At 48.2% G+C, this 26623-nt stretch overlaps 1 protein-coding gene across 11 annotated transcripts in view; it reads right to left on the minus strand.

Annotated features, from left to right (window-relative positions):
* The window catches only part of CDK5RAP2 (CDK5 regulatory subunit associated protein 2), a 181408-nt gene that overhangs the window by 81392 nt on the left and 73393 nt on the right, over positions 1 to 26623 (minus strand). For all 11 annotated transcript variants that reach the window (XM_055579484.1, XM_055579483.1, XM_055579478.1 and 8 more), the window contains 3 exons: positions 12575 to 12745; positions 11878 to 12018; positions 1509 to 1606 (listed from right to left, as the gene is read on the minus strand). In XM_055579484.1, coding sequence (XP_055435459.1) covers positions 1509 to 1606; positions 11878 to 12018; positions 12575 to 12745 — 410 coding nt within the window. The remainder of the gene's footprint in view (positions 1 to 1508; positions 1607 to 11877; positions 12019 to 12574; positions 12746 to 26623) is intronic.

Here is a 26623-nt window from a genome sequence, read left to right on the forward strand (position 1 = left end):
GAGGGCCCACTGCATGCCAGCCCCTGTGACAAGCACTGGGACACGCGGACGGCAGACAGGGCGCTGGCCCACAAGGCGCTGATGGCCAGGAGAGGCGGCCAGCCGCCGCAGGGCAGTGATGGAGGGAGGGGAGGGCCGTCGCGAGGGCAGAACAGTGGAGGGGCGCCTGTCCTGGGGGCTCGTGCAGGCCTCCCGACAAGGGGGCTCCTCGAATGCTCAAGGATGAGTTGGGGGCAGAGCAGAGTGCAGAAGCCCACTGAAGGCAGAGGCAGGGAACCCGGCCCCAGGGACAACAAGGACTCTACATATGACAGCTCGGCTGGTAAAGAATCCACCTGCACTGCAGGAGACCCTGGTTCAACTCCTGGGTTGGGAAGATCCACTGGAGAAGGCATAGGCTGCCCACTCCAGTATTCTTGGGCTTCCCTTGTAGCAGAAGACAAGGAGCGGTGAAGGGTGAGTTTCCTCAACCTTTTATGACGGAAAACTTTAGACATAAACAGATGAAGACAAGCTGACGTCATGAGCCCCCACCCACCGCAGCCTGCCCTGACAGCCGGGGGCCGAGGCCGACTGTCCTCCGTCGGCGTGCCCGCCCACCGCGTCCACTTCTGTGCAGCCGTGAAACGAAGCCCAGAGGTTGATACCCTTCCACCTGTCACCATCCCACCATGCAGAGAGGTGACCTCTGCACTGGAGAATCACTGAGGCCAGCCCGGGGCTGGGCCCAGAGGGACCCTGGGGTGTCAGCTGCCTGGACCCGGCCAGGGTGGGAGCCAGGCCGCCAGCCAACCATCAGCGTCCTCGCCATGCCTCTTGGCACCACCCCGCCGCGGCAGTGCTGTGAGGACACAGGCCACGCCAGGACAGAGACACGCTGCCGCCACTCATCACCTGCGAGACTTCAGACAGGTCACTTCACCTCTCCAAGTTTCCATGGCCTTATTTATGGAAAACAGGGCCAGTAATGTCATTTACCTCTCAGAGCGGCAGTGGGGGGTACGAGAGGTAATACACGTGGAGGTGCTTTCCGTATCTATAATAAGGTTTGGTAAAAACCTGAGTTATTAGTATTAGTGATATTTTTATCCAATGTACGTGCTATGTCGTTTCAGTCGTGTCCGACTCTGTGCAACCCTATGAACTGTAGCCCACCAGCTTCCTCTGTCCATGGGATTCTCCAGGCAGGAATACTGGAGTGGGTTGCCATTTCCTTCTCCAGGGGATCCCCCTGACCCAGCGATCAAACCCGTACATCTCCTGCAGTGCCAGGTGAGTTCCCTACCACTAGCACCACCTGGGAAGCACTTTTCCTATATTTGCTGCCAAAAAAATCATACCACTCTTGCTAGGAAGTAGGAATACCTGATTTTAAAAAGGCAATCACCGTCCAAGTATCTTTAGCTTCCTAAGCAAAGTGGGAAGTCTTTGCTGCCTCAGAAACCAGCAGCATTTATTCAAAATACGTGCGTGTTCTGTTTATGTGTCAGTCCAACAGAAGCCCTTACCTGTCTGAGTCCTGCAGAGATTTTACCAGGCGTGTATAGATGTCCCGTTCTTTCTTTACGACCTGAATCAGCTCTTCATAGCTTAATTGTTGCTTTTCCTGAAAATGACAAGGGGCATCTGACATTAAGAGAGAATTCTGAAAGAGCGCATCCTCACACTATGCAAACATATCTGGACGCTTCTGGTGTGCAAATCCCAACAAAGGTGATGCCCCGTGCCAGGCCCCGTGCCAGGCCGCGGTCGGAGGGCGCCACCTGCAGGCGGAGTGGGGAACGACCGCCCACGGCGCGCAGGGCTCACCCACAGTGGACACGTTACCCAGCTGCTGCGGAAGGGGCACCTTGCTGCCTGGCTGCCCTCTGTGAGACCGCACCCCCTCAGAGCTGCAGGCCGTCATTTTCACAACACTACGAAGGTGGCCTTTCCACATGTGTTCTTCCTCCCAAAAAAAGACATTCCTCAAACAAAACCCGACAACATTAGGGACAAGGGACTTAATAGGTCAGGTGAAGCGTGCTTCCCAGGCTCTGTGAGCAGACTGGTGACAGAGAGACCTGAGGGGGCCTCTGCCCCTTGCCGGCTATGTGACCTCAGCTAACCAGCTCAGCAGACCTCTATGAGATGCAGGCTCCTCGTTTATGAAGGCGTATGTAATTCTATGAATTCCACAAATGTGACGCTTTTTTTACAGTTCAGACCTTGGCTCTGGCACTTACCAGTTCTGGGGCCGCAAGAAGCTACTTACTAGAGCCACCTGAAAAATGGTGGGAAAGCGTCACCACTTTATAGAGCTATAAGCAGATAGAAGTTCAATTGTGTGCTGGAAGAACCAAGGATCCCAGGGGAAAAGGCCAATTCAAGTACTGATGCAAGAAAAGTCAAAAACAATGCATGTCTACAGCACTCTGCCACGTCAGAAAACAAGGAAGTGCTTAAATAATGGAGCATTGTCAAAAGGACACAGGAGCCAGTTTGAAAAGGCCAAACCTGGGCCAATCTGAGCATCAAAATAACAACAGTAAAAGATACAACCCGCTGAGGAAAACCGAAGTTCATGTCCACAAGGCCATGAGTAAGTTAGTACACGGGAAGAAGAGCAGGCTTTTCCTTACAGTACAACAACTAATAAATGTAGAAGGAATAATACAGTTAGAAGAATCACCATTTGCCAACCATCATGGTAATAAATAGTTCAGCCTCCATAAAAGGAGACTAAAACTGATGGGCAAAAGTCTGAAGATCAGAGTGTTTACCTAACTCAGAATACCTCCCGTCAAATACTAATTACAAAGGGAAAAAGAGCAACTGCGTAGTCGAGAGACCAGGCAGACACCACCCTCACAGAGTTACCCAAGTCAGCAGGGCCGGGAATGGGACACATGTAAGCCACGTGCCGCCGGAGAGGACACACTGAGAACTCAGCCTCGCTCCTGGGACACCCTGCCAGAGAGGCCTTGACTGAATCCTGTCACCAGGAAGCGTTGCGCAGACCCACCTGAAGGATGCACCACAAGGGGCCTGGCCTGGACACTTCGGAAGTCTCAGGGCCATGAACGTCAAAAAGACCAAAGGCCAAAGACTGTGAAATGCGACACGTGACCCTGGACTGGCTCCTGCGATGAGGAAGGGCGTTAGCGGGCCAGCGGGTGAGACGCGGATGAGCCGGAGGGTCGGCGGCGGTGCGGGTCCCTGCCCGCCCCTGGTGTGACGGCCGTGCGGCGTCACACGGGACCGCGTCCCCCTACAGGAGGGCACACTCCAGTACTCGGGGCGACGGGCTCCCCACGAGCAGCTGACTCTCAGACGGCTCAGGACAAGCAAAACCCTTTATTCTCGTAATCTGCTTATAAATCTGAAATTATTTCAAAATAAGAAGAAAAAGTAAAAATAAAGAAGGAAAGTTAATGTGTGCACAACCCCTGGCACAGATCAGGTGCTCCTGAATGCCAGGAAGACACCTGGTCTGTGCAGAGAGGGGCTGCAAACGGTCCTCACGTTTCACGTGGCCTCAGCCTGGCCCCTAAAGCTCGGGTTACGTCCTGAGACAGCGCTTCCGACGCTGATGGACACTCAAACACGCAGGAGGGGAAAAGTTACGTCTTCATTCCCACTAACCTCCACCTGAAGTTTAGCATTTTCTTCATTCAGGAGCTGAAGGAACGCTGCTACGGCCACAAACCCCAGCAGTTCAGTGCCAGTGTTTTCCTGAGGTTTGGTCCGCAGAGGACACGGAGGTACTTGGTGCACGCTGCAGGTATCTCAAAATGTTTATTCTTACCCCTACTTCAAAACTACGGCAGTCACTGCTCAGCACTCTAAAGCAGCACCAGTTTTTTACATTTAGAGCCAACTTTTTATATTTTGACAATCAAATTTCAAAATAACTGGTTTCCTTTATAAACCTGTACACATATTTTCTGCATATAAATACTTTTCCAGGGAAGGCCTTGGCTCCAGCAGATTACCAAAGGGATACAGAGGGCAAAAAGGTTAGGAGCCCGTTACCTGGAAGAACGCTGCTACCACCAAGGTCAAGGCAACCCTGCCAACGAAAGGTTTCAAATGCTAACCCGCTTGTTTGGTCATGAGAAGTCAGCCACCCACAGCGCTAGAAACGTCAGGCCCTTTTGTAATTCATGTCACAGGTCAGTGGCTCAAGGCGTGCCCAGCTGCCTCCGTACACGGTCCCCAGCACCAGCTCTCACGCGTACACACCGTGCACGCAGACAGAGGACCCCCGGGCAGCGCCTGGAGGAACTCGCCAGGGTATCCAGACGAAGAGGCCGTCAGCCATGGTGCCAAGTGCTCTCTAGCATTTTCTCATGTAATCCTCACAAGCCAGTGGGCTCAGGCCTTACACTCTCCCCATTTTGGTGATGAGGGAACCGGAGCATGGAGTCACGGTACGGAGGCAGAGTGTGGACCCAGGCAGCCAGGATCCAGGACCTGAGCTCTTCAATCCACCCATGAATGACCCACGAAGGATGCAAAGCCCGGGAGCTTGGGGACACGGTCACTGTCAGCCGCATTAAAGGTCAGCCAACACTGACGAGGAAATCAGGAAACCCACTACGCCTTGAGCGTTCACCATGAGAGGCGGGGATGGTTAAGAGCATGTGACCTTCCTTATTAGCTGTGTGAACTTGAACAAGTCACTCAACTTCTCTGCACTTCAATATCCTCACCTATAAACAGAGGTAATAATTCTACATAGTTCACAGGGCTGTGAAAGAGCTGAGCTGAGCTAACCCGCACTAGACCCTCGCGCTGGTGCCCAGCATGGAGTAAAGCCTTGATGAGCGCCAGCCGCAGTCACCACTACCACGCCCTAGGCCGGGCGCATCACACAGGTCATCTCTCACGGCGACAACCACCCCAGCAGGTGTATCAGCCTTCCCACTGCGCAGATGAATACACTGATTCTCCGAGAGGACAGGTCACATCTTTGAGTCCACTCAGCTATTAAGCTGCAGTCAGAATGTGTGCTTAGGTACATAATTAACCAAGAAGGACTAGGAAGAAAGATGAGTAAATACGGACCTTGGGTGGGTGGATGGTGTAGATTCCAGCTGTAGGACAGACGCACCCAGGGAAAGAATCCCGACCCTGGGGGTCTTACCTGGATCGCCCTGAGCCAGGGTGGAAGCCCCAGAAGACCGCCGGCTGCGGTGCGGGGCCCGGGGGCCCGGCTGGATCCCTTCCCCTCCTTCCCGCAGCCACTGCGAGCCTCCCCCGGGTTTCCCAGGCCACTGCTCGCCTCGGCCCCCAACCTCCACCTGCCAGCTGGCCACACCTGCGCTCCCTTTCCTGCCCTTCCGTCCCAACAGAGTCAGGAAACCCCTCCACCTGGGCTCCCCAGGGGGAACAGCCCCTCCTCCTTGGAGACCACACTCCAGCAGGCAGCCCTCTCCAGGGATACCCTCCTCACACCTTACAGAGAGAGACCCTCCCCCAGCCCCGAGGCACCCAATTCACCTTCACCTTCACCCAGAGCCCGTGGACCAACCGCGTGTTCACAGGCCTGCGGACCCCTTGGGGGCAAGGGGTCATCCCGAGCCAGGCACACTGCTTGGCACAGGTCAAATGCCGCCGCAGATGCTGAAATGCTGATTACAAAGGTACAAGGAGAATATAGGGACCAATATGAGTCTTAAGAGGAGAGACCCCTGTGGATATTTTGCATAATGGAAGTCAGAGTGAGTCAGTGTCTTCCTAGAAGCAAATCGATCACCCATGTTAAACAAATGAACTCTTTGGAGCCGTCTGGGTCCCATTTCATCTATCACCTATTCCCCGGTGTTGAATCATGCCCGATTAGAGTGAAGTCATCTGGCTCCCTGGTCAGAGCTGAACACCCCTGGATCTCCTTGGCACAGAAGCAGAGGGCCAGGTGGCCCGAGGGGGATCACAAGGAGCCCCTGCCCCCCACCCTCCACCCTGCCCCTCCACACCACGCAGAGCCCTGGAGTCCACGCCCCTTGGCACCTGTGAGTCTCCAGGATGTTCCCAATACACACTCCCTTTCATTGCTGTTTTGCTCAAACTCTTCACCCTTGGATCCTATAGCCTGCCATCAAAAGAAGTTTAACTGATACCTGTACGTTATTTCTAATCGTCTCAGGAGGTAGGCATGTAACTCCCCATTTTACAGATAAGGAAGGTGAGTTCAGAGAGGAGGTGACTTGCCCAAGGTCACAGAGTTAACAAGCAGCAGAACTGACATGCCGACACCAAAGCCGAGGCACCGTCTGCTCCACCAGTTTCCTCAGAGACCGAAGGAAACACGTGGAATGCCCAGACCTCAATCTGGAGAGGCGCAGACACGTGAAGAGCAAGCTTAATGGCTCACTTCTTGGTAATCAGGGCAATTCAGTAGCCTGGTAGATAGAGGCTGGTCGATTTCAGGAGCTATGTCACAGCTCTGCAACAAAGACATTTATTTTACTACTCGGGAAATTGAGCAGTGATGTCCCAACCATGTCCACAGCCAACCTATAAATCTCTGGCTGCAGCAAGTTAAACATGCTCATTGTGTTTTACTCCCTGTCCTTCAATTCCCTGACCATCCAGCATCAATTCACAGGATCACACACGATTAGAAGGAAAACAGACTGCCCAGAGTCAGTGGAGACATCGTGACAGCCTCGAGTTCTTCATAGAAATGGGTAGAGAATAAACTCTAAAATCAACACAAAACAGCCAAGGGCAGAGCACGGAAAAAAAAAAAAAAAAAAAAATCCACGTTTTCTACAAAGAAAGAACTACAATCTGAAAAAAAACACCTTTCTCAGGAGGAAAAATACTGTAGACTGCAACAGCTGGGATTTCTTAAACTGACACCTAGAAATTTCCAATTCCTAAAAGATCATTTATAATCTTTTATCCTCAATTTGCAATTACTCTTGCAGAACAGAATTAAAACCTTTGCTAAAATACGTAAGTATTTTTGCAGTCATTTAAACATCATCAGGATCTAAAATATAACGGAAATGCCCACGGGATGACTTTATACTTGTGGTTCTAAGAAGTATAGAAAACATTAGCCCAAAAGACTGAAAACACGGTGATACCGATGATCAGACTACAGACATGAAATTTTAAATCACTCAACTGTCCAATAAATTTAGAAATATTTTGTTCAACATTTACACCACTTTTTACATGTCTAAAATATGATTCAAAATAGTAAAGTTTAACTAAATATATTCAAATTAGTGACGATCTGTCCATCTAAAAAACCTGATGCAATATTGTAAAGTTAAAAAATAAAATAAATTTAAAAAAATAAATAAAAAATAAATTAAAAAAAAATTTTTAAAAACCTGATGGGCTGCTATCTTATTTCAAAACAAACTGTGCCTCCTGAAAAGATGCTCAATATCACTAATTATTAGAAAAATGCAAATCAAAACTACAATAAGGTATGACCTCAAACCAATCAGAATGGCCACCATTACAAGGTCTACAGATAATAAATGCTGGAGAGAGTGTGGAGGGAAAAAAAAAACCCTCCTACATTGTTATCGGGGGTATAAAATTGGTGCAGGCACTGGGGAAAAAGGTATCAGTTCAGTTCAGTTGCTCAGTCCTGTCCAACTCTTTGTGACCCCATGAACCGCAGCACGCCAGGCCTTCCTGTCCATCACCAACTCCAGGAGTTCACTCAGACTCACGTCCATCAAGTCAGTGATGCCATCCAGCCATCTCATCCTCTGTCATCCCCTTCTCCTCCTGCCCCCAATCCCTCCCAGCATCAGAGTCTTTTCCAATGAGTCAACTTCGCATGAGGTGGCCAAAGTACTGGAGTTTCAGCTTTAGCATCATTTCTTCCAAAGAAATCCCAGGGCTGATCTCCTTCAGAATGGACTGGTTGCATCTCCTTGCAGTCCAAGGGACTCTCAAGAGTCTTCTCCAACACCACAGTTCAAAAGCATCAATTCTTTGGCACTCAGCTTTCTTCACAGTCCAACTCTCACATCCACACTTGACCACTGGAAAAACCATAGCCTTGACTAGACAGACCTTTGTTGGCAAAGTAATGTCTCTGCTTTTGAATATGCTATCTAGGTTGGTCATAACTTTTCTTCCAAGGGGTATGAGAAAGGTATGGAGACACTTTAAAAACCAAAAACAGAGCTGCCATGCGATCCAGCACTCCCACTCCTGGACAAACGTCCAGAGAAAATTCTAACCTGAAAGGACACATGCACCCCATATATATATATATATATACACATATATATATGTGTGTGTGTGTGTGTGTGTGTGTGTGTGTGTGTGTGTGTAGCTTCCAGAAAAACATCTTCTTCTGCTTTATTGACTATGCCAAAGCCTTCAACTGTGTGGATCACAATAAACTGGAAAATTCTGAAAGAGATGGGAATACCAGACCACCTGACCTGCCCCTTGAGAAACCTATATGCAGGTCAGGAACCAACAGTTACAACTGGACACGGAACAAAAGACAGGTTCCAAACAGGAAAAGGAGTCCGCCAAGGCTGTCTATTGTCACCCTGCTTATTTAACTTATATGCAGGGTACGTTATGAGAAATGCTGGGCTGGAAGAAGCACAAGCTGGAATCAAGATTGCCAGGAGAAATATCAATAACCTCAGATGTGCAGATGACACCACCCTTATGGCAGAAAGTGAAGAGGAACTAAAAAGCCTCTTGATCAAAGTGCAAGAGGAGAGTGAAAAAGTTGGCTTAAAGCTCAACATTCAGAAAACGAAGATCATGGCATCTGGTCCCATCACTTCATGGGAAATAGATAGGGAAGCAGTGGAAACAGTGTCAGACTTTATTTTTGGGGGCTCCAAAATCATTGCAGATGGTGACTGCAGCCATGAAATTAAAAGACGCTTACTCCTTGGAAGGAAAGTTATGACCAACCTAGATAGCATATTCAAAAGCAGAGACATTACTTTGCCAACAAACGTCCGTCTAGTCAAGGCTATGGTTTTTCCTGTGGTCATGTATGGATGTGAGAGTTGGACTTCGAAGAAAGCTGAGCGCCGAAGAATTGATGCTTTTGAACTGTGGTGTTGGAGAAGACTCTTAAGAGTCCCTTGGACTGCAAGGAGGTCCAATCAGTCCATCCTAAAGGAGATCCGTCCTGGGTTGTTCATTGGAAGGACTGACGCTGAAGCTGAAATTCCAATACTTTGGCCACCTAATGTGAAGAGTTGACTCATTGGAAAAGACCCTGATGCTGGGAGGGACTGGGGGCAGGAAGCGAAGCGACAGAGGATGAGATGGCTGGATGGCATCAACAACTCGATGGACGTGAGTTTGAGTGAACTCCGGGAGTTGGTGATGGACAGGGAGGCCTAGCATGCTGCAATTCATGGGGTCACAAAGAATCGGACATGACTGGGCGACTGAAGTGAACTGACTGATGCATATGTATATGTAATAGAATATTACTTGGCCATAAAAAAGAATGAAATAATGCCATTTGCAGCAACATGGATGGACCTAGAAATTATCATTCTAAGTGAAGTCAAAAACAAATATCATATGATAACCTTTATGTGTAGAATCTAAAAAAAAATGATACAAATGAACTTATTTAAGAAACAGGAATAGACTCACAGAACAACAAAGCTGTGGCTACCAAAGGGGCAGAGGAGAGAAGAGAAGCTGGGATCTGGGATGGACAGACACATACACACCACTATATACAAAACAGACAAACAAGGACCTGCTGTACACACCGGAGAAGGCAGCGGCACCCACTCCAGGACTCTCGCCTGGAGAACCCCAGGGACGGAGGAGCCTAGAGGCTGCAGTCCATGGGGTCGCTAAGAGTCGGACACGACTGAGCGACTTCACTTTCACTTTTCACCTTCATGCATTGGAGAAGTACATGGCAACCCCCTCCAGCATTCTTGCCTGGAGAATCCCAGGGACGGCAAAGCCTGGTGGGCTGCCGTCTATAGGGTAGCACAGAGTTGGACATGACTGAAGCAACTTAGCAGCAGCAGCAGCTGTATACACAAGGAACTAGGTTTCATATCTTGTAATAACCTATGTTGAAAAAGAATCTCAAAAAGAATAGTATATAGGGACTTACGTAGTGGCTCAGCGGTTAAGCATCTGCCTGCCAATGTAGGGGTAATGGGTTCAACTCCTGGTCTGGGAAGACCCCACGCAGCTCAGAGCTACTAAGCCCGAGGGCCACCTCTGCCGAGGCTGCGCTCCAGAGCCCGCCAGCCAGGATGAGAGAAGTCACTGCAATGAGGGGCCCCCGCACACACGCACGCATACACACACGCACACGCAGAGCTGAGTCACTCCGCTGGACACCTGAAGCTAGCACACGAGGGTGAATTAACTGCACTTTAACATTTTTAAAAGTTTTAGAAAAACAGACTGTGCCTGATTATGGGTTACTGTGCATCTTAATATCCCATTAAATTTGGTCAATGTCAAGGAACGGTAAGCCACTCAGAATCACACATTAGGCCTCTGAGATCCAGTTACCGTGCCTGCCCATGGCCACTCACAGGAAGACACAGAGCAAACAGAGGAACCCAGGCCTCCAGATGCCTGGCCCCGTACAAAGGCCAAGTCCACACTGACACTCTTATTCAAGCAATGGCAGATTCAGGAGTGCTCAGAGTGAAGAAAGAACTCCCAGGGCTCGGCAACAGCGCCCTCCACGACCAGGGCTGACAGAGTGGACACGCAGTGCCACGGCCGGGACTGGAGCCAACACAGTGAAACCACTTCTGCACCAGCTACAGAACAGCCCCTGCTGCGTGCACCCGACCACCCCAGCCCCTCCCCAAGACCAGCAGCCATGGGGTTGGTGCCTGCACAAGAGCAGGCCTCTAGCAGCCCACTCCAGCCCGAGCGCCCGAGTCTGTTCTGATGGCGTGCCCCGGCTATACCAGCTGTTATTCTAAGAATCATCCTTCACAAAAACCACAAGTCATGATCAGAGTCATTCACCAGAGAACGAGTTTGTGTAAGAATTCCTTGTTTTCTGAATGCCTGAACTTAATCAAAGGCAAGCTTAAAAAAAAAACCTGGCCTATAATAAACTCCTTTCCTTTCCCATCTCTGGCTCCCTCGTTGCATTACAGGCAAGCTTCGGGTCAGAACGCTCTGTATGCATCTCCACAAACCTGTACCATCAGTCATTCACTCAACAAACATCCACTGGGCCAGGCACAGGGCAGGCGCTGCGATTCAGACACGGATGCCGTTCCCTTCCGCTGGGGGGCCTGCCGGGGTGCTCGGTCTCAAGGGAGGGGAGGAGCTCCCGAGCCGCGACACTCAGCGGCAGCCCGAGAGTGTGCAGGAGCCGCCAGGTCAGCGGGGAAGGACAAGGCATCAGAGCCGCGACACTCAGCGGCAGCCCGAGAGTGTGCAGGAGCCGCCAGGTCAGGGGGAAGGACAAGGCATCCCAGGCTGACGAGGCAGCGCACACAGACACGGCGCCTCCGCACATCCGCGGGAGGTGTCAGAGATGACAGGGAACGGAAAAAGGAGACCGGAAAGCTAGCCCGGGGCCAGATCAGGAAGGGCCTGCAGAGTCACTGCTTGTATTCATGCCAACTGGAAAATGTTCTCACCTCGAGATTACACAGCTCTTGAGAGGTGGACCCTAGGAGGCAAATATGAGGCTTGTCTTTTAACGAGCTGTGGTTTCTAGGTTTCCTGCACAGCGCAAATACTAACACGTGGCTGAAGGATACCAGTGTGTAAGGAGGAAAGACACAGAAGGCCTCCTCCTACCTGTTGTCAGCTCAATTATCAGCAAGGAGGCCTGGGAGGATCTTCAGATCAGAGGAGCCAACAAATATGTGTCAGGAAAGAATACGAATTTGCACGTGAATGTCCAGTTTCAGTCGAGCTCACCTCTGAGAAGATGCTTTTGCCGCCTGGTGACTGAGAAGAGCACTTTTCTGTTATCAAGTCTTCACTCCCGGACTCGGGCTCCTCCATTGGCACTAAGCCACAGTTCTGCCGTGCTGCTTCCAGATCTCTTCCATTGAACTTCTAAGGAAACAAAGAAATCATATGAGTTTTCATTGAGAAAAAAAATACTAAGAGATGGTCCCAAACTCTTTAAGGGAAGATTTACTTTTTTCACAATACCCAGATATCCTCTAAATAGTTTCCATCAGCCGCCAGTATCAGGCAATTACAAATCCATTCATGCGCTGTTACAACCGCGAGAGCAGCACTCAGCTGGCCGCGCACTGGACTGGCCGGAAAGCTCAGCCACGTCTGCCCACAGGAACTTACGGAAAACCAAATGAATGGTTAATACTAGTCATGTGACCCAAGATACTAGTCGTGTGACCCAAGATAGGCCCTTCTCGTCCTGGACCTTCTCTTTCTTCCAAGCTTACCTCCATGGTGGCTGGGGTCCAAATGGCGTAAAGAAAGCTCCAAAGTGCTGATAGACAGCACTGAAGACCACCCTCTTTTTTTGCCAGACTCACCTTTTTATAAGCATCCTTGGAAAAGAGCTTTTAGAGCACAATAACAACAACAAAGAAAACCTACGCTGAAGTAAGAACCTGTAAACACAAAAAGGGGCACGTGGCACCTGAAGCAACAAGTCCTTCTGAGCGGCGCTTTCTCTGAGGCTTCTGATCACTTGCTCTTGACTCTGCAATTTTTTATTGCTTTCACTCAACAGACTCTTGTAACAATTCTCCACTGCTTTCTCTCTTTCATTCACTTCATTGCGTAATTTCTCAACTTCATTTCTAAGGTCCTACCAGAAGAAAAAGAAAAAACGGAAGTTGCTTGACAAGTCTCGAGGTAACAATCTTTCACCTGTTTACCTTATTGCTGTAAGAAAGCACACCAAACAGATATAATTGACAAACATGAGCTTCCTCCTTATTTAAGGTCTTAGGAAAACCAACTTTAGAAATAATCTGAAATTCTGGGGAAAGCTTCAGGTGCATACATTTATCACAAAATTATTTACAACACTGAAACAACTGGAAAGAAATTAAATGTCTAACAACACAGAATTATAAAAAGCATACGGTAGTATGGAAACATAAACATGACATATGTAAAAGATATAGCCAGTGGGAATTTGCTATACGTGCAGGGAACCCAGAGCTGGTGCTCTGTGACCACCTAGTCGGGTGGGACGGGGAGGCGGATGGGAGGGCAGTTCAAGAGGGAGAGGATATATGCATAGCTACAGTTGATTCATGCTGATGTGCAACAGAAACCATCACAATATTGTAAACTATCCTCCAATTAAAAGTATTTTTTTAGAAAAAGCATACAGTATAAAAACATCACAGTTAAGAGAAAAACAAAGCAGGAGACTGTGTAACACGATGCTGATGGTCTTCTAACTGCTCACATAAAATAGTTTTAAGGCTCGGAGGAAACACATCAAAATAATACAGTATCCCTAAGTAGAAGGATTACGGGTGACTTTGTATTGATATTGATCTTCCTGAGCTTCTTAAAAGCTCTAAGTCTGTATTACTTTCACAATCATAAAAATAAACTGTCTTAAATGACATTTACAATACATGGAAAATGCTCAAGTTATAATGTTAAGGAAAAACACAGAAATCAAACAGTACACAGTGTGAATCTTAACTATCTCAAAATGTGCACTATTTGTAACACGGAACCACTATTCCTAATAGCAAGAGGCTGGAAATAGCAAATGTCTGTGGCAGAGGGATCCATGCTTGTGCCTCCTCACAGCGGAGCGCTCAGAAGCCGTAAAGGAACAGGAATGAGGACTGCATCCATATCCCGCCCTCAAGGAATCCTTCAAATATACTGCTCAGGAGGGGGTGTGGGGTGGAGGGCAGTGTGGACCCCAAGAGAAAAAACAGGATGCACAGCACCCTGCCACTTATTCAATCACAAGGAATGGCTGCCGACAAGGAAAAGGAGAGAGCAAGACAGAGGAAAGAGCAGATTCATTTTACAGATGTGACGGTGAAAGCATTTAAATGTTTAGATAAGTATTTTAAAATTAAATGAGAGTCTCCTAAAACTAAAAGCACAAGACACAGGAAAAGAATTTAACTATGCATCAAGCTGACTGGCTAACCAAACAGAGAGGAATGATTTCAATAACGAAAAAGTCGAGTAATCTCTACACCCCTAGTGGGATCTTTCTCCAACGACAAAGGAGCTGCTGCAGAAACCCTCAACTGCTTTCAGTAATCGTGTTGCAGGAAATAATATTTGTATTGTTATTCTGAAACTGTGTGTATATAAATACATGCATGCTGCTGCTAAGTCACTTCAGTCGTGTCCGACTCTGTGCGACCCCATAGACGGCAGCCCAGCAGGCTCCCCTGTCCCTGGGATTCTCCAGGCAAGGACACTGGAGTGGGTTGCCATTTCCTTCTCCAAAATACATGCATACTTATTAAATAACTAATTACTACGATCATAAGAACCAAGCCTCAGAAAACAAACACAAATATAAGATAAGTTAAAACCTGTAATTCTAAACTTGAATTGGAAACATGAATAGGTACTTACATTCAATTATTTCTTTCCTTTCACTAAAAAACCCTAGAATCAATACCCTCCCTAGCATGCAGGCTATAGTCGATAAATACCATCACTCACGGAAAAAAAAAAAAAAAAACTTCCATCACCCTTTAAAACAGTTGTTCTCAAAGTGTAGTCCCTAGAACAGCGTTATCAGCACCACCAATCACTGGGCCCCAACCCACACCTGTTACATCAGAAACTCTAGAAAGAGGGCGCACCCATCAATCCGTCTCCATAAGCCCTCTGTGCACGTGTGTTCAGTTGCCAAGTCACATCCAACTCAATGCGACCCCATGGGCTGTAGCCCACTGGCTCGTCAGTCCATGGAGATTCTGCAGGCAAGAACACTGGAGTGGGTTGCCATTTCCTTCTCCAGGGGATCTTCCCAACCCAGGGATTGAACCCACATCTCCTGTGTCTCCCGCATTGGCAGGCAGACTCTTTACCACTGAGCCACCTGGGAAGCCCTTAATAAGCCCTCCAGGTGACTCCAAATCACAGTAGAGTGTGCTTTATAGAAAGGGATGATTCCAGACCTGGGCCAGGAATATATAATACGAGCTCAGGCATCTCATCATGTCAGAAAGAAAGACTCTATCAAAGACTCCATGTTCACGTCCAAAGAACTCAGGAATCAACTTGAATAAGATTTTTCATTGTCAGAAGATAGGACAATTAGGATATCAAAGATAATGACAATGAATTAATATATGTCAAAAATGTTTTGTTGTTTTTTTTTTAAATCCATGAGTTCATAATGACTGAAAAAAAACAAAAACCCTTTGGTCACTATGATAGACAGAATAATGGCCCCCCAAAGATGTTCACACCCGAATCCCCAAAACCTCTGACTATGCTGATTACATGGCAAAAAGTTGCCAATGGAACTGAGGTTGCTAATCAGCTGACCTTGAAACAGACAGATTATTCAGGTGCCCCCAACATAATCACAAAGATCCTTAAAAGGGAGAGAGGGGAGCACAAAAAAGATCCCATCAGCCAGCTCTGGCTTTGAAGATGGATGGGAGTCACAGTTAGAGAAATGCAGACAGCCTCTAGAAGCTGGAAAAGACAAGGAAATGGATTCTCTCCTAAAGCCTTCAGGAAGAATACAGCCCTGCCACGGTAAGACCCACTTTAAACTTCTGACTTCCAGAACCACAGGCTAAGTTTGTGCTGCTAAGCAGCCAGTCGTGGTGATTCGTCACGGCAGCAGAAAGAAACTAATACAGCCACCTGTGGAAGATTTCAGGGGACTCTTATTTTGTCTTTTCTGTAAGAACTACACCCCAGAGTAACTGTATAGATATGAAAAACATGTTTTCCTTAATAGAAGTATATAGCTATTATATAAAAGGATTGATGAAATTAAATTATCATCATTTTGCAATTATCAATGGCTAGTAGCATATTAAAAAGCAGAGACATTACTTTGCCAACAAACGTCCGTCTAGTCAAGGCTATGGTTTTTCCTGTGGTCATGTATGGATGTGAGAGTTGGACTGTGAAGAAGGCTGAGCACCAAAGAATTGATGCTTTTGAACTGTGGTGTTGGAGAAGACTCTTGACAGTCCCTTGGACTGCAAGGAGATCCAACCAGTCCATCCTAAAGGAGATCAGTCCTGGGTGTGCACTGGTAGGACTGATGCTGAAGCTGAAACTCCAGTACTTTGGCCACCTCATGCGAAGAGTTGACTCACTGGAAAAGACCCTGATGCTGGGAGGGATTGGGGGCAGAAGGAGAAGGGGACAACATAGGATGAGATGGTTGGATGGTATCACCGACTCGATGGACATGAGTCTGAGTGAACTCTGGGAGTTGGTGATGGACAGGGAGGCCTGGCGTGCTGCAATTCATGGGGTCGCAAAGAGTCAGACACGACTGAGCGACTGAACTGACCGACTGAGTAAATCATAAAAACAGGGACTATCAAACACTACATACCTGCTGTTAGGCCACCTATGATGTAATCTTGCCAAAAAGTTAAACCTGAATTTGATCATGTACCTTATCTAACTAGCAATTTACTCAAAATAAAGTCAGCAGAGAAACAAGTTGAATGACATTACAAAAATACAATCGACAAAATCTAAAATGTGGAAATAAAGGACAAATGACCCAACTTATTCAACAAATAAATTACAAAGAAAAAAAAAAAGGAGAGAGAACTTGTAGAATAAGTAATAATTAGGAAAGTTAGGGAAGGCCAGTGTGAATTCACAAATTCATATAGATTCTACAGATTCTGAGTTCATTTGAACTTTCCTTCCTTCATTCACAGACACACTTGCTCACACACAGAGCTGGCCATAGTTTACTTGGGTGTATACATGTATATATGTGTGTATATATTTTGTATGGGTAAGTGCTAAGTCACTTCAGTCATGTCCAACTCTTTGTGACCCCATGGACTTTTGTATGAATAGAAGTAAATACAGATAAGTATATGCCTGTATACATTTTGCATGCATATATAAAAATATGTAAACACACATTTCAAACTGTCTACTGCCAAGGCCAAGTAGTAGTGATGATGCCCGTCATTCAGACCTTGGTTCCTAAATACCATTCTCCAATAAAAGAAACCAGGGATCCTTAAAGAAATGGTTGATTCCAGAACTGGATGAGGGAAAATTCAAGACCCCAGGACATCTTGTGACCCTAACAAGTGTGGAAGTGCTCGGGAATGTTAAAGACACAGGAATCAATCTGGAGGAGTTCCCCAAAGCCAAATCTGAGTCAATCTGAACAAGAAAAGAAATCATGATAATAATGGCTGAACAACCTATAGAATGAAACAAAAATCCATGAGTTCATACGGGTATAAACAGCTGAATAATAAGCAGAAGGGAGAGCCCTTTCTTACAGGAGAATTACAACTCTAAGTGCAACAGGAACGACGGGAGCCACCACTAAGCAAGCTCCAGGGAAGGAACCGCCGTGGGTACGAATCACCAGTGACAGTCTTAAAGGTATGATGAAAAACAAGACCCTTACGTAGTCTCAAAGTATTTTCCCCCAAAACACTATCATAGATGGAGAAGAGTAACTTGACCGTGGAGAAGCCAGGAGACCCCCGCCTTAACCAAGGGACCAGCACCAAATTCACCACAACAAGCTGACATTATGCACCCAGCTTGTCTGTGCTGTTCTTACCAAAAATGTATAACCCCAATCCATTCACGAGAGAAATATCAGACGAGCCCAAATGGAAGGACAGTAACAAAATAATCATCAGCACTCTTCAAAGGGGTCAAGGTCACAGCGGACAGTTGCTGAGCGACCGTCCTAGATTAGATGAGATGAGAGGCGTGATGGTTAAGGGCTACGTGGGCCCTGGACCAGAAATGGCGTTAATGGGAGACCTGGCAACATTCAGACGCAGGCCGCACATATCGGGATTGTACCAGCGTCTACTTCCTGCTTCTGATGAGGGTCCTACAGTCATGCAGGACATGAGCGCTGGGGAAGCAGAACAAAGGATATACAGGAACTCTGCGATTAATACTGTTTCAAATCTGTCCTCTACATCTAAAATCATTCCAAAATAAAACCTTTTAAAAGGAGACTTATCAATCAATGCAATGTCTTGATCACGATTTGAACAAACTATTTAAAACAATTTTTAAATTAGGGAAATCTGAACATTAATTGGCTATTTGATAATATTAAGAATTAACCTTTTTGAAATGAAAATATTTTGGGTTTTGTTTTAAAAAAAAATACTGAAAATCTGATGAAATAATATGCCTGGAAATTGCTTAAAATACTTGAGTATTGAAAGAGAGGGAGATGGGAGGAAGGCATAGGTAAAGGAAGGCTGGCTAAGAGCTTACGAGCGCTGAGGTGGGTGATGAGCACCGGAGGGGTAGTGTACTGTTTGCTCTCCTTTTCTGTGTATTTGAGTTTTTCTTTAATAAGTACCTTTTTTAAAGCAATGATTAAAAATCCAAAAGACATACCAAAATGAATGATTATAGATGATTTTTTAAATTATTTTTTCTCAATTTTTAAAATGTTTTATACTAAGTATAGACTACATTCATAATGGGGGATAAACATTTTTAAAATAACACTTTTTAAAAACAGAAACCACTTTAAAAATTAAATGTTGATTTTTTTTTTTCTTAGGCAAACAGATGATAAGGTTGTCCTGAACCTTTAATACAAAACAAGCAGGCCAAGAACCTATCATGAATTATCAATGTAAAGAGAAATTCAACTCTAGAGAAAGAAGATTTCTAATGCACAAATAATACTAAAGCAACAGTAACAGAATTCTAAAGTTAAAGAATAAAAACATTCTCCCACCTTACACTTGTGCCAACAAATTAAACCATTTTCCCACTGCAGACATTTCTGGACTCACAATTTTTAAACAATTTTAACTTTGGTTTGGCTTTTTTTCCCCATTGTACTTTATTCCACTACACCACAACCTACAAAGAGCACACGATGAAACATGAAGAAAAAAAAAAAAATCTTAAAAATTTAAACGTTTAAGAGTATAATGTCCTGTGAATATTTTTTTAAAAAATACAAAAAAGAGTGAGGTCCACAGCATGTGGCACCTGAGCTTACAACCTCTCAACCTCTGAATCCAGGGGAAAAGCAAGATGAGGTCACTGGGGGTGGAAGGGAGGCTCAGGAGGGAGAGGATGTATGTATACTTATTTATACATATATAAAGATGTATGTATACTTATAGCTGATTCACGCTGTACAGCAGAAACCAACACAGCATCGTAAAGCAGGCATCCTCCAACTAAAAATCTAAAAAAACCAGAATCGCCCACAGAGCGCATACCCAAGCACACACACACACACACACTCGTGCGCACACGCACACACTTACACGCTCACAGACGTCAGAAAGGCCACCAGGACAGAGTCCATCTGTCTTACTGCTGCTACCAGGGCACAGGCAGTTGATGATGTTTCGTGATCACCTGCCTTCCTGAGTGCTCAGCGAGCTGTCCCAATCAGGGTGAGAACATGCACCAGAGCGGCGGGGGGGGGGCCCTGGCTGGTGGGCAGGAGCATGAAGGGGCCCCAGAATTGCCCACATCTGGGACCAGCCACACCTGGCTCCACTGGTAAGAAAAGCTACTGTGCGTCGAGTCCCAGGATCCCACGTGACCTGCAGAACCCACGGCGGCCCCCACATTCTTCCCGCCTGCACCCCCGTTCCCTCTGGCCTCCCCTCCTCCTGCTCCCCCCTTACTCTTCTGTCCAGGCAACCCCAGCTTTCTTGCCATCTCTCTTACATACCACCTAAATTCCCAGCCCAAGACTCGTCTGCTTGCACCTCTGTCTGGAAAATCCCCCGAGGCTGCTCCCCCACTCCCATCGAGTCTGAGCTCAAATGTCACTTCTAATCCAGTGTTCCCAGCCCATCCTGCCTAAAAGAACCCCCACGAGTCCCACCACAGCCTCACTCCCCAAATCCCTTCCTTTCTCTAGTCTTCCTCACAGCATCTGCTAACACGGCGTTTAATTATGTGCATGTTTTGGTTACAGTCTCCTGCACCAGAATGTAAGCTCCATGAGGGCAGGAGTTTCCGCATATTCTGTTTCCTGTTGTTTATCTCCAGCACCTAGAACGGCACCGGGCACAGAGTCGGCACTCGTGGCAGATTTAAGATAGCTGTGAATTCTTTGACCTCTGTCTTGCTGCTCGCACGGTTCACTGAACCCAGGGCAGGTACGGCAGGACTGGGAAAGCTGGGAGAAGACTTGAGGAGCCACAGGGACTGCAGACATGTGTGTTCTCTCCAGGCGGCAGCAGCCAGGAGTCTTCAAAGACCAGACATACTAAGACAGGACAAAGGCGGCCCGTGGCCAAGTGGGCACGCAGGCGCAGCGCTACCAAGGCCAGCAACACCGTTGTTTACAAAACACAAGAGGCCGTGAGAGAGGGGGGCAGGAGAGGCTGACTGGTGCCGTGCTGTCAGTTAATTTCTCCACACCTTCCCCCCGAAAGACGTGCCATCTCTGTCGCCTCCTATTAAGTCTGGGCCGCGGGGTGACTACCACGACCAAAGGAATATGGCAGAAGTGACACTAACCCAGTTTCTGGGTCCAGGCTTTAAGAAACTGGCAGCTTCCAACTCATGCCTCTCGGAATTATGATTCACCATCCAAAACGCGTGACTGCCTTAATGCTGCCGTGGCCACACACAAGGGCTCCAGCTGACAATTCCAGCCGCATCAGCTTTCCGGCCACCCTCCAAAACGGCAGCAGAGGTGTGAATGAAGCGCTAGGGACCCTCCAGGCCAGCCCATCCACCAGCTGGTGCCACGAGGGACCTGGGCCGTGGAGAGCAGACAGCAGAAATCACCCAGCTAAGCCCCGCCCAAACCCTTAACCCACACAACCATGAAATATAATCAAATGATAATCTCTTAAGACACCAAGTTTAGGGATAATTTGTTACAGAGCAACAGATAACCAAAACAGCACTCAATAAGTATCTGTTGGATGACTAAATAATGAACGAAGCAGATGGGATTCTTCCCATTTTATTTAATGAGCAGACCGGTCCAGATAATTAAAGCAATTCACTCAAGACCAGCCACCGAGGGACAGCAGCTACCTGACTCCGAACCTCTCGGCTCACGTCCACACAAGGACGAGGGTTGGATTTCTTCGGTATCAGCGCTAATGCAATGATTCCAACCCACTCAAATGGTCGTCTGACATTTGCTTTTAAAGAAACCCCGCCCCCGAAAATTACTGAGAAAGGGACCATAAAACCTGCTGTTAAGCCACTGAGGTAGGTGCATCTTTAAATTCACAATAAACTTGCCTGCCATCCTAGAAAGAACCTATCTGGTCTTCCATTCTAAAATATGTATGTGTTATGGCCAGGGAGAAAGGACACGCTGCTCACGCGCATAGCAGTCACAGGCCCACTTACACCGTTTCCCAGATTCGGCTCCCTGCTCATAAAACACTTATCAGACCCGTATTTGGATGTCTGGTCACACGTCTGTGTGTGTGTTCGGCCATCATTTACTGCATTCTCTAATTCTTTTTTAAATTCAGCTCCCTAGGTTAACAACTTCTTACCTGTTTTAAGTGATAAAAGCTACTAATTAATGCTGTTGCTTTCCCCCCTCAACAGGGCTGACCACACGAAAATGACCCCCCTGTTCCAGGATCCCACAAAGGACACAAGAGTTTTGTCACGCTTCCAGATTGGGGGGTTCCGAGTCCACAGAAACGTGTGCATCTGAATGTTTTTTGGGTACAGCAGCCTCAGCATGTATCAGGAGCTCAAGGAAAGTCAGAACATCAATGAGCACAAACTATTTCTCTCATAAGCGTTGGTAACAGAGCTACTATTTACCAAGGCCAAGGCATTTATTACAACATCTCTAACCCATAAGACTGCCTACAGGGTAAGTATTATTAGTCCTGTGTTTACAAAGACAAACCTAGGGCTTGTGGAGGTTGAGAGATTTTCGCAGAAAATCAGGTGCTGAAATTCAAACCCAAGTCGGTTTGACTCCAAACTCTGTGCTCTTCCAACTCAACTGCGCTACTGCTGAAGCCAAAGAAAGCAGAAAACTGCCCTGTGACACGGGCCCGCCCTGGGCAGCAATCCACCCCCTGGGGCTGGCATTATAGCTTCTCAAGGACTTGGGGTGGATGGAATAACCAGCCTCAGACACGGCTGCCCCCTGCCCCCTGGTAATGAACGAGGCAGGACCAAGGATCTTGGACCTCATATGAAGAGCAGTTGGAGAAGGCTCGAAGTCAAACGACCACTGTGGGAAGGGGAAAACGTGTGCCGAGGTGGCCTTGAGGAGGAGCGGCTGCCATGGCAACAGAGAGACAGCCCACGGGCTCGCGGCTCGGCCCCAGCGGAGTTATAATCAATGTTTAGGGGAGGCATGGAGACGGCATGTCTCGCCTGAGCAAAACAATCAGAACTGAAAATTGATAAACTTGGGTGGCTTCCCCAAACCTCCTTCAATATTCCTGGGCTGTGAAGACAGGCAAACCTAGCCTTGAATCCTGGCTCTACTGCTAACTAGCTGTGAGGCCAGAGATAGAGAACATGAATCTTTGTGAGTGTTGTCTTTCCAGTAAATGGAGATATTCATATAGATTCCTAGCACCCTTAATGGAGAGGTGGGTGCCCAGCACAGAAGCAGTTGCCCAGGAAGTGATGCTGTGTCGCCTCCGCCCCTCCCCGCGCCAGCCCCTCCAGGCTGACCTCTCCTCCCAGGCTTCCTTGTGTGGGCCCAGCTGAACCGCATCCAAGGTGCAGCTCTCCCCGCTCGCCCCTGCACACACCTCCCCACCCCACAGGAAACCTGGGCCTGAAGCCCAGCACATCCTCCACACAGAGCCCCTGAGAGATGAGGAGTGCAGACTCGGTACCAGTACCACTGCCTGAGTCCTCTTACTCAAGTAGTGGCAGAAGTGGAAAAAGAAGAAGTGAGGACGTCGGGCCACCCAGCCAGGGCCAGGGCCAGCTAAGCCAGCAACAGGAAAGCCACAGGATCTGAAACCTGGGTTTTTAACTTAGGGTATAGTAACTCACCCGTGAGCAAAGCACAGCCCCATGAAGAACCTGGTCTCTGATTAACTGGAAGAGTCCCTCCTCCTTCCTGGAGGAGGCGTTAAAAAGGGGCAGGATGAAGCTGAAGCACTCAGGGCAGAAAGAGAAGAACGACCCCCTGACTCCTCCCGCAGCTCAGCCCCTGGTCCCGCAGCCCAGCACACGGCCACAGCTGTGGCCCCGTCTGCTCAGCTGCAGCCGCTAAGTGCCCTCCGGACTCTGGTTCACCCGCCAAAACACACGCCCTCCTCTGATCCTTGCATCTCTGCCCCGAACCTTCAGCAGCTCCGAGTGAACTGCTGGACGAAGCTGCCCTAACAAGCAGTCACTCCGGGCTAACTTTGGGGGGGGGGCTCCCTCCTTGCTTTATCTCACCCAACTGCTCCATCAGCCCTCCAGGCCCCCGCCTGTCTCCATCCATCCCCCCCAGGAAAGAAAATAATAAAAACCTCTCCAGTTCTGCCTGGAGACAGCACGCTTATCTGACAAGGGCCAATCCCAGGGCCACACTTTCCACAAAGCCCTCCCTGATTCCTCTGCCCCTCTGCAATCGTCCTCCCAAAATACTACCCCCCACTTTTTCCTACGAACCTCCACAGCACTTTGGAAAGTACTGGGCACCTCACATCCATCGCACCTCCTCCAATCCTCACAGAAACCGGGCTGCGAAGCAGAGGCTCTGATGATACCCACTCCACCAACCACGAAACTGCAGTTCAGAGAGCTCCAGCAATTTAACCAAAGGAGAAAAGTGGTGGAGTCCAGATTCAAAACCAGGTTTATCTGTGTCCTTTTCACTAAACAAGTGGTTTTTCAAACTGAGCTCGCAAACGAAGCCCTCGGATGAGCAGTGCCGAAGCCTGGCCGGCTGTCCGCATCATGTAACCGCATGTTCCCAGGCCTTCCTCCAGAAATTGAGTCAGTTGGCTGGAGGAAAGCACGCAAGTTCATAATGGGTTTTAATGCAGGAATCTGCAGATACATCTGTTTACCTGCTTCTAAGCAAAGAGACACGGGGAAAAAAATCTGAAGACCCCCTACCCTACACCAGACCACCACCCTTCACGATGAGTGGCCCCAGCAAGCCTTCATGATGCCATCAACAGAGCAGCCTCAATTTCCACCCACATGGGCCACACTCCTTGACTCGAAGATTCCTAGCACCGAGCTGAGCACTGTCTTTGCATATCAGAGGCTCTCTTACAGCAGGTGTTTTTTTTTTTTTTTAAAGTGGGTTATATGAAAAATAAAATATCCCTATAATCTTAGAATCACATTAGAAATGAAAAGCCAGGCCCTCACACTTCCTTCGCCAGGCAGCTAGTTTGTTTTATCACCAGCCAGGTGGAGAATGAGAAGGTTCTCATCCATCAAATTTCCATCTTATCAGGAGGCTTCACTATGAGAAAGCTTGTCAGTGGTTACCTTTAAACATACAGAGGAAACGTCACTAAAATCTTAATGAGGTATAGAAACTCAGTGATGTAAGAACTTTCAGAAAGAGCAGGAGATACTGGTGCTCCAGTCCCACTCTGCAGAGCCTCGTGGCTCCTGGGGACTGAGGCAGGAGGCAGACGAGGTGGGGAGAGAGGAGCCGCCCGGCTTCTTACCGCGACTCTCCCTGAGCAGCTCTGCCTCTGTGTTTTCTCTCCAGAAGAGTTATTTGGACAAAGAATGAGTGAAGTGAAGTCGCTCAGTCGTGTCCGACTCTTTGCGACCCCATAGACTGTAACCCAACAGGCTCCTCTGTCCATGGGATTCTCCAGGCAAGAATACTGGAATGGGTTGCCATTTCCTTCTCCAGGGGATCTTCCCGACCCAGGGATCGAACCCAGGTCTACCGCATTGCAGGCAGACGCTTTACTGTCTGAGCCTCCAGGGAAGACGAACAAAGAATTCATGTGCTCAAAAAATAAACAGAGACCACTGAAATGAGACAGTCCATGCCACAGAGACCAGTAACCATGGGAGCAGTGTGATTCTGAGCAGGGAGCTCCGTGTGGGCTTCACCAGGAAGCCAGGGGCAGACAAACGGACAAAGGCGGGGAAGTTCAAACTGAGCAGGAGTCGGGGCGCACCCCTCGAGGTGCTGGGCACCGGGCGAGGCACCCCAGCGATGCAACGGGGCACACCCGCCCTCCCCGCAGCCTGTGCCCCATGCTGGGCTTATTCACGACACCCCAGCCTCAACCCAGGCCTTCCCTCTACCGGAAACCCGTCCCCACCCCCGGCCTCAAACAGGGGCTTATCCTTCGGGTCTCAGCTCACACCCACCTCCTCTGTGAAGCCCCCGCTTCCCCTCCTCTCAGCACGATTCTGTTCTCCGTGCTCCCAAAGCACTCGGGCCAGCCCTCTAAGAGCACTCATCACGCTCGACTGTAGCTCTTGTCGGCGTTTCCACTGTATTTCTCTACTAGATTCCTTCAGAGACTGCGTCTGACTTGATTCAGTCCTGTCTCCTCAGCGCCCAGGACAGGGCCTAGCACAAAAATCATACAGGAAAAGCCAGAGATAAAGGAAAGTCTCTGTTTACACCCCAGAGAGACAATAGCAATTTCCAATGAGAAGTGATGGAAACGGCCTTCAAAGCCAGCAGCTCCACGTGAGCCACTCACACCCCAGAGTCTGTCACTGAAAAGGGTTCTGATGCCCCTCCTAGAGGAATCAATGGGTTGGAAAGGAACACACAAGCACTTTCTCCAGAGGAGAGGTGACTGTTGATCAAAGAAGGAATGTACGGCTTTGTTGCCTTGACTGGTGAAAGGGCAGACCACACTTATTAGCCAGCAGGGTCTGGCAGAGAGTCTCGGGGGCCGCGCTTCGTCACCCCAAGCCCTGAGCCAGCACCTGCCACACAATTAAAAGGCAGCGAAAGACGAAGAGAAGGAACCTGAGGTGCTGAGCAGCACCCTCTGTGTGCTGGGAACACAGGAGGCATTTTCTCCTGCCTCAAATTTTATTATCCATTATTTAATTCCAAATTAGACGTCATCAACACCATTTTAGGGGAGTAAACGTAAGTTTAGAAGAATTAAGTAACTGGCTTAGAAGCTTAGAGTTAAGCACCTACTGATGCTGAGATTCCAACCTGAGTTTGCCACCATTTCCCCGTGTCCCAAAGATACCCACTAAATTGCTGCATTTCTAGCACCCAAGACCATCAACAACAAAAGAGTTACTACTGACTCATTACTGGTGATGTGCCAGGTGTTACTCTAAGTGCTCTATCTTTTCTCATAGGACCCTCACAACTAACGCCTGGTTTTCTAACAAGAGGTGGACATCACAGAGAAGGCAATGGCACCCCACTCCAGTACTCTTGCCTGGAAAATCCCATGGACGAAGGAGCCTGGTAGGCTGCAGTCCATGGGGTCGCTAAGAGTCAGACATGACTGAGTGACTTCCCTTTCACTTTTCACTTTCATGCACTGGAGAAGAAAATGGCAACCCACTCCAGTGTTCCTGCCTGGAGAATCCCAGGGACGGGGGAGCCTAGTGGGCTGCCGTCTAATGGGGTCGCACAGAG

This window comes from Bubalus kerabau, chromosome 4 (genome assembly GCF_029407905.1).
Source record: "Bubalus kerabau isolate K-KA32 ecotype Philippines breed swamp buffalo chromosome 4, PCC_UOA_SB_1v2, whole genome shotgun sequence".
Lineage (NCBI taxonomy): Eukaryota > Metazoa > Chordata > Mammalia > Artiodactyla > Bovidae > Bubalus > Bubalus kerabau.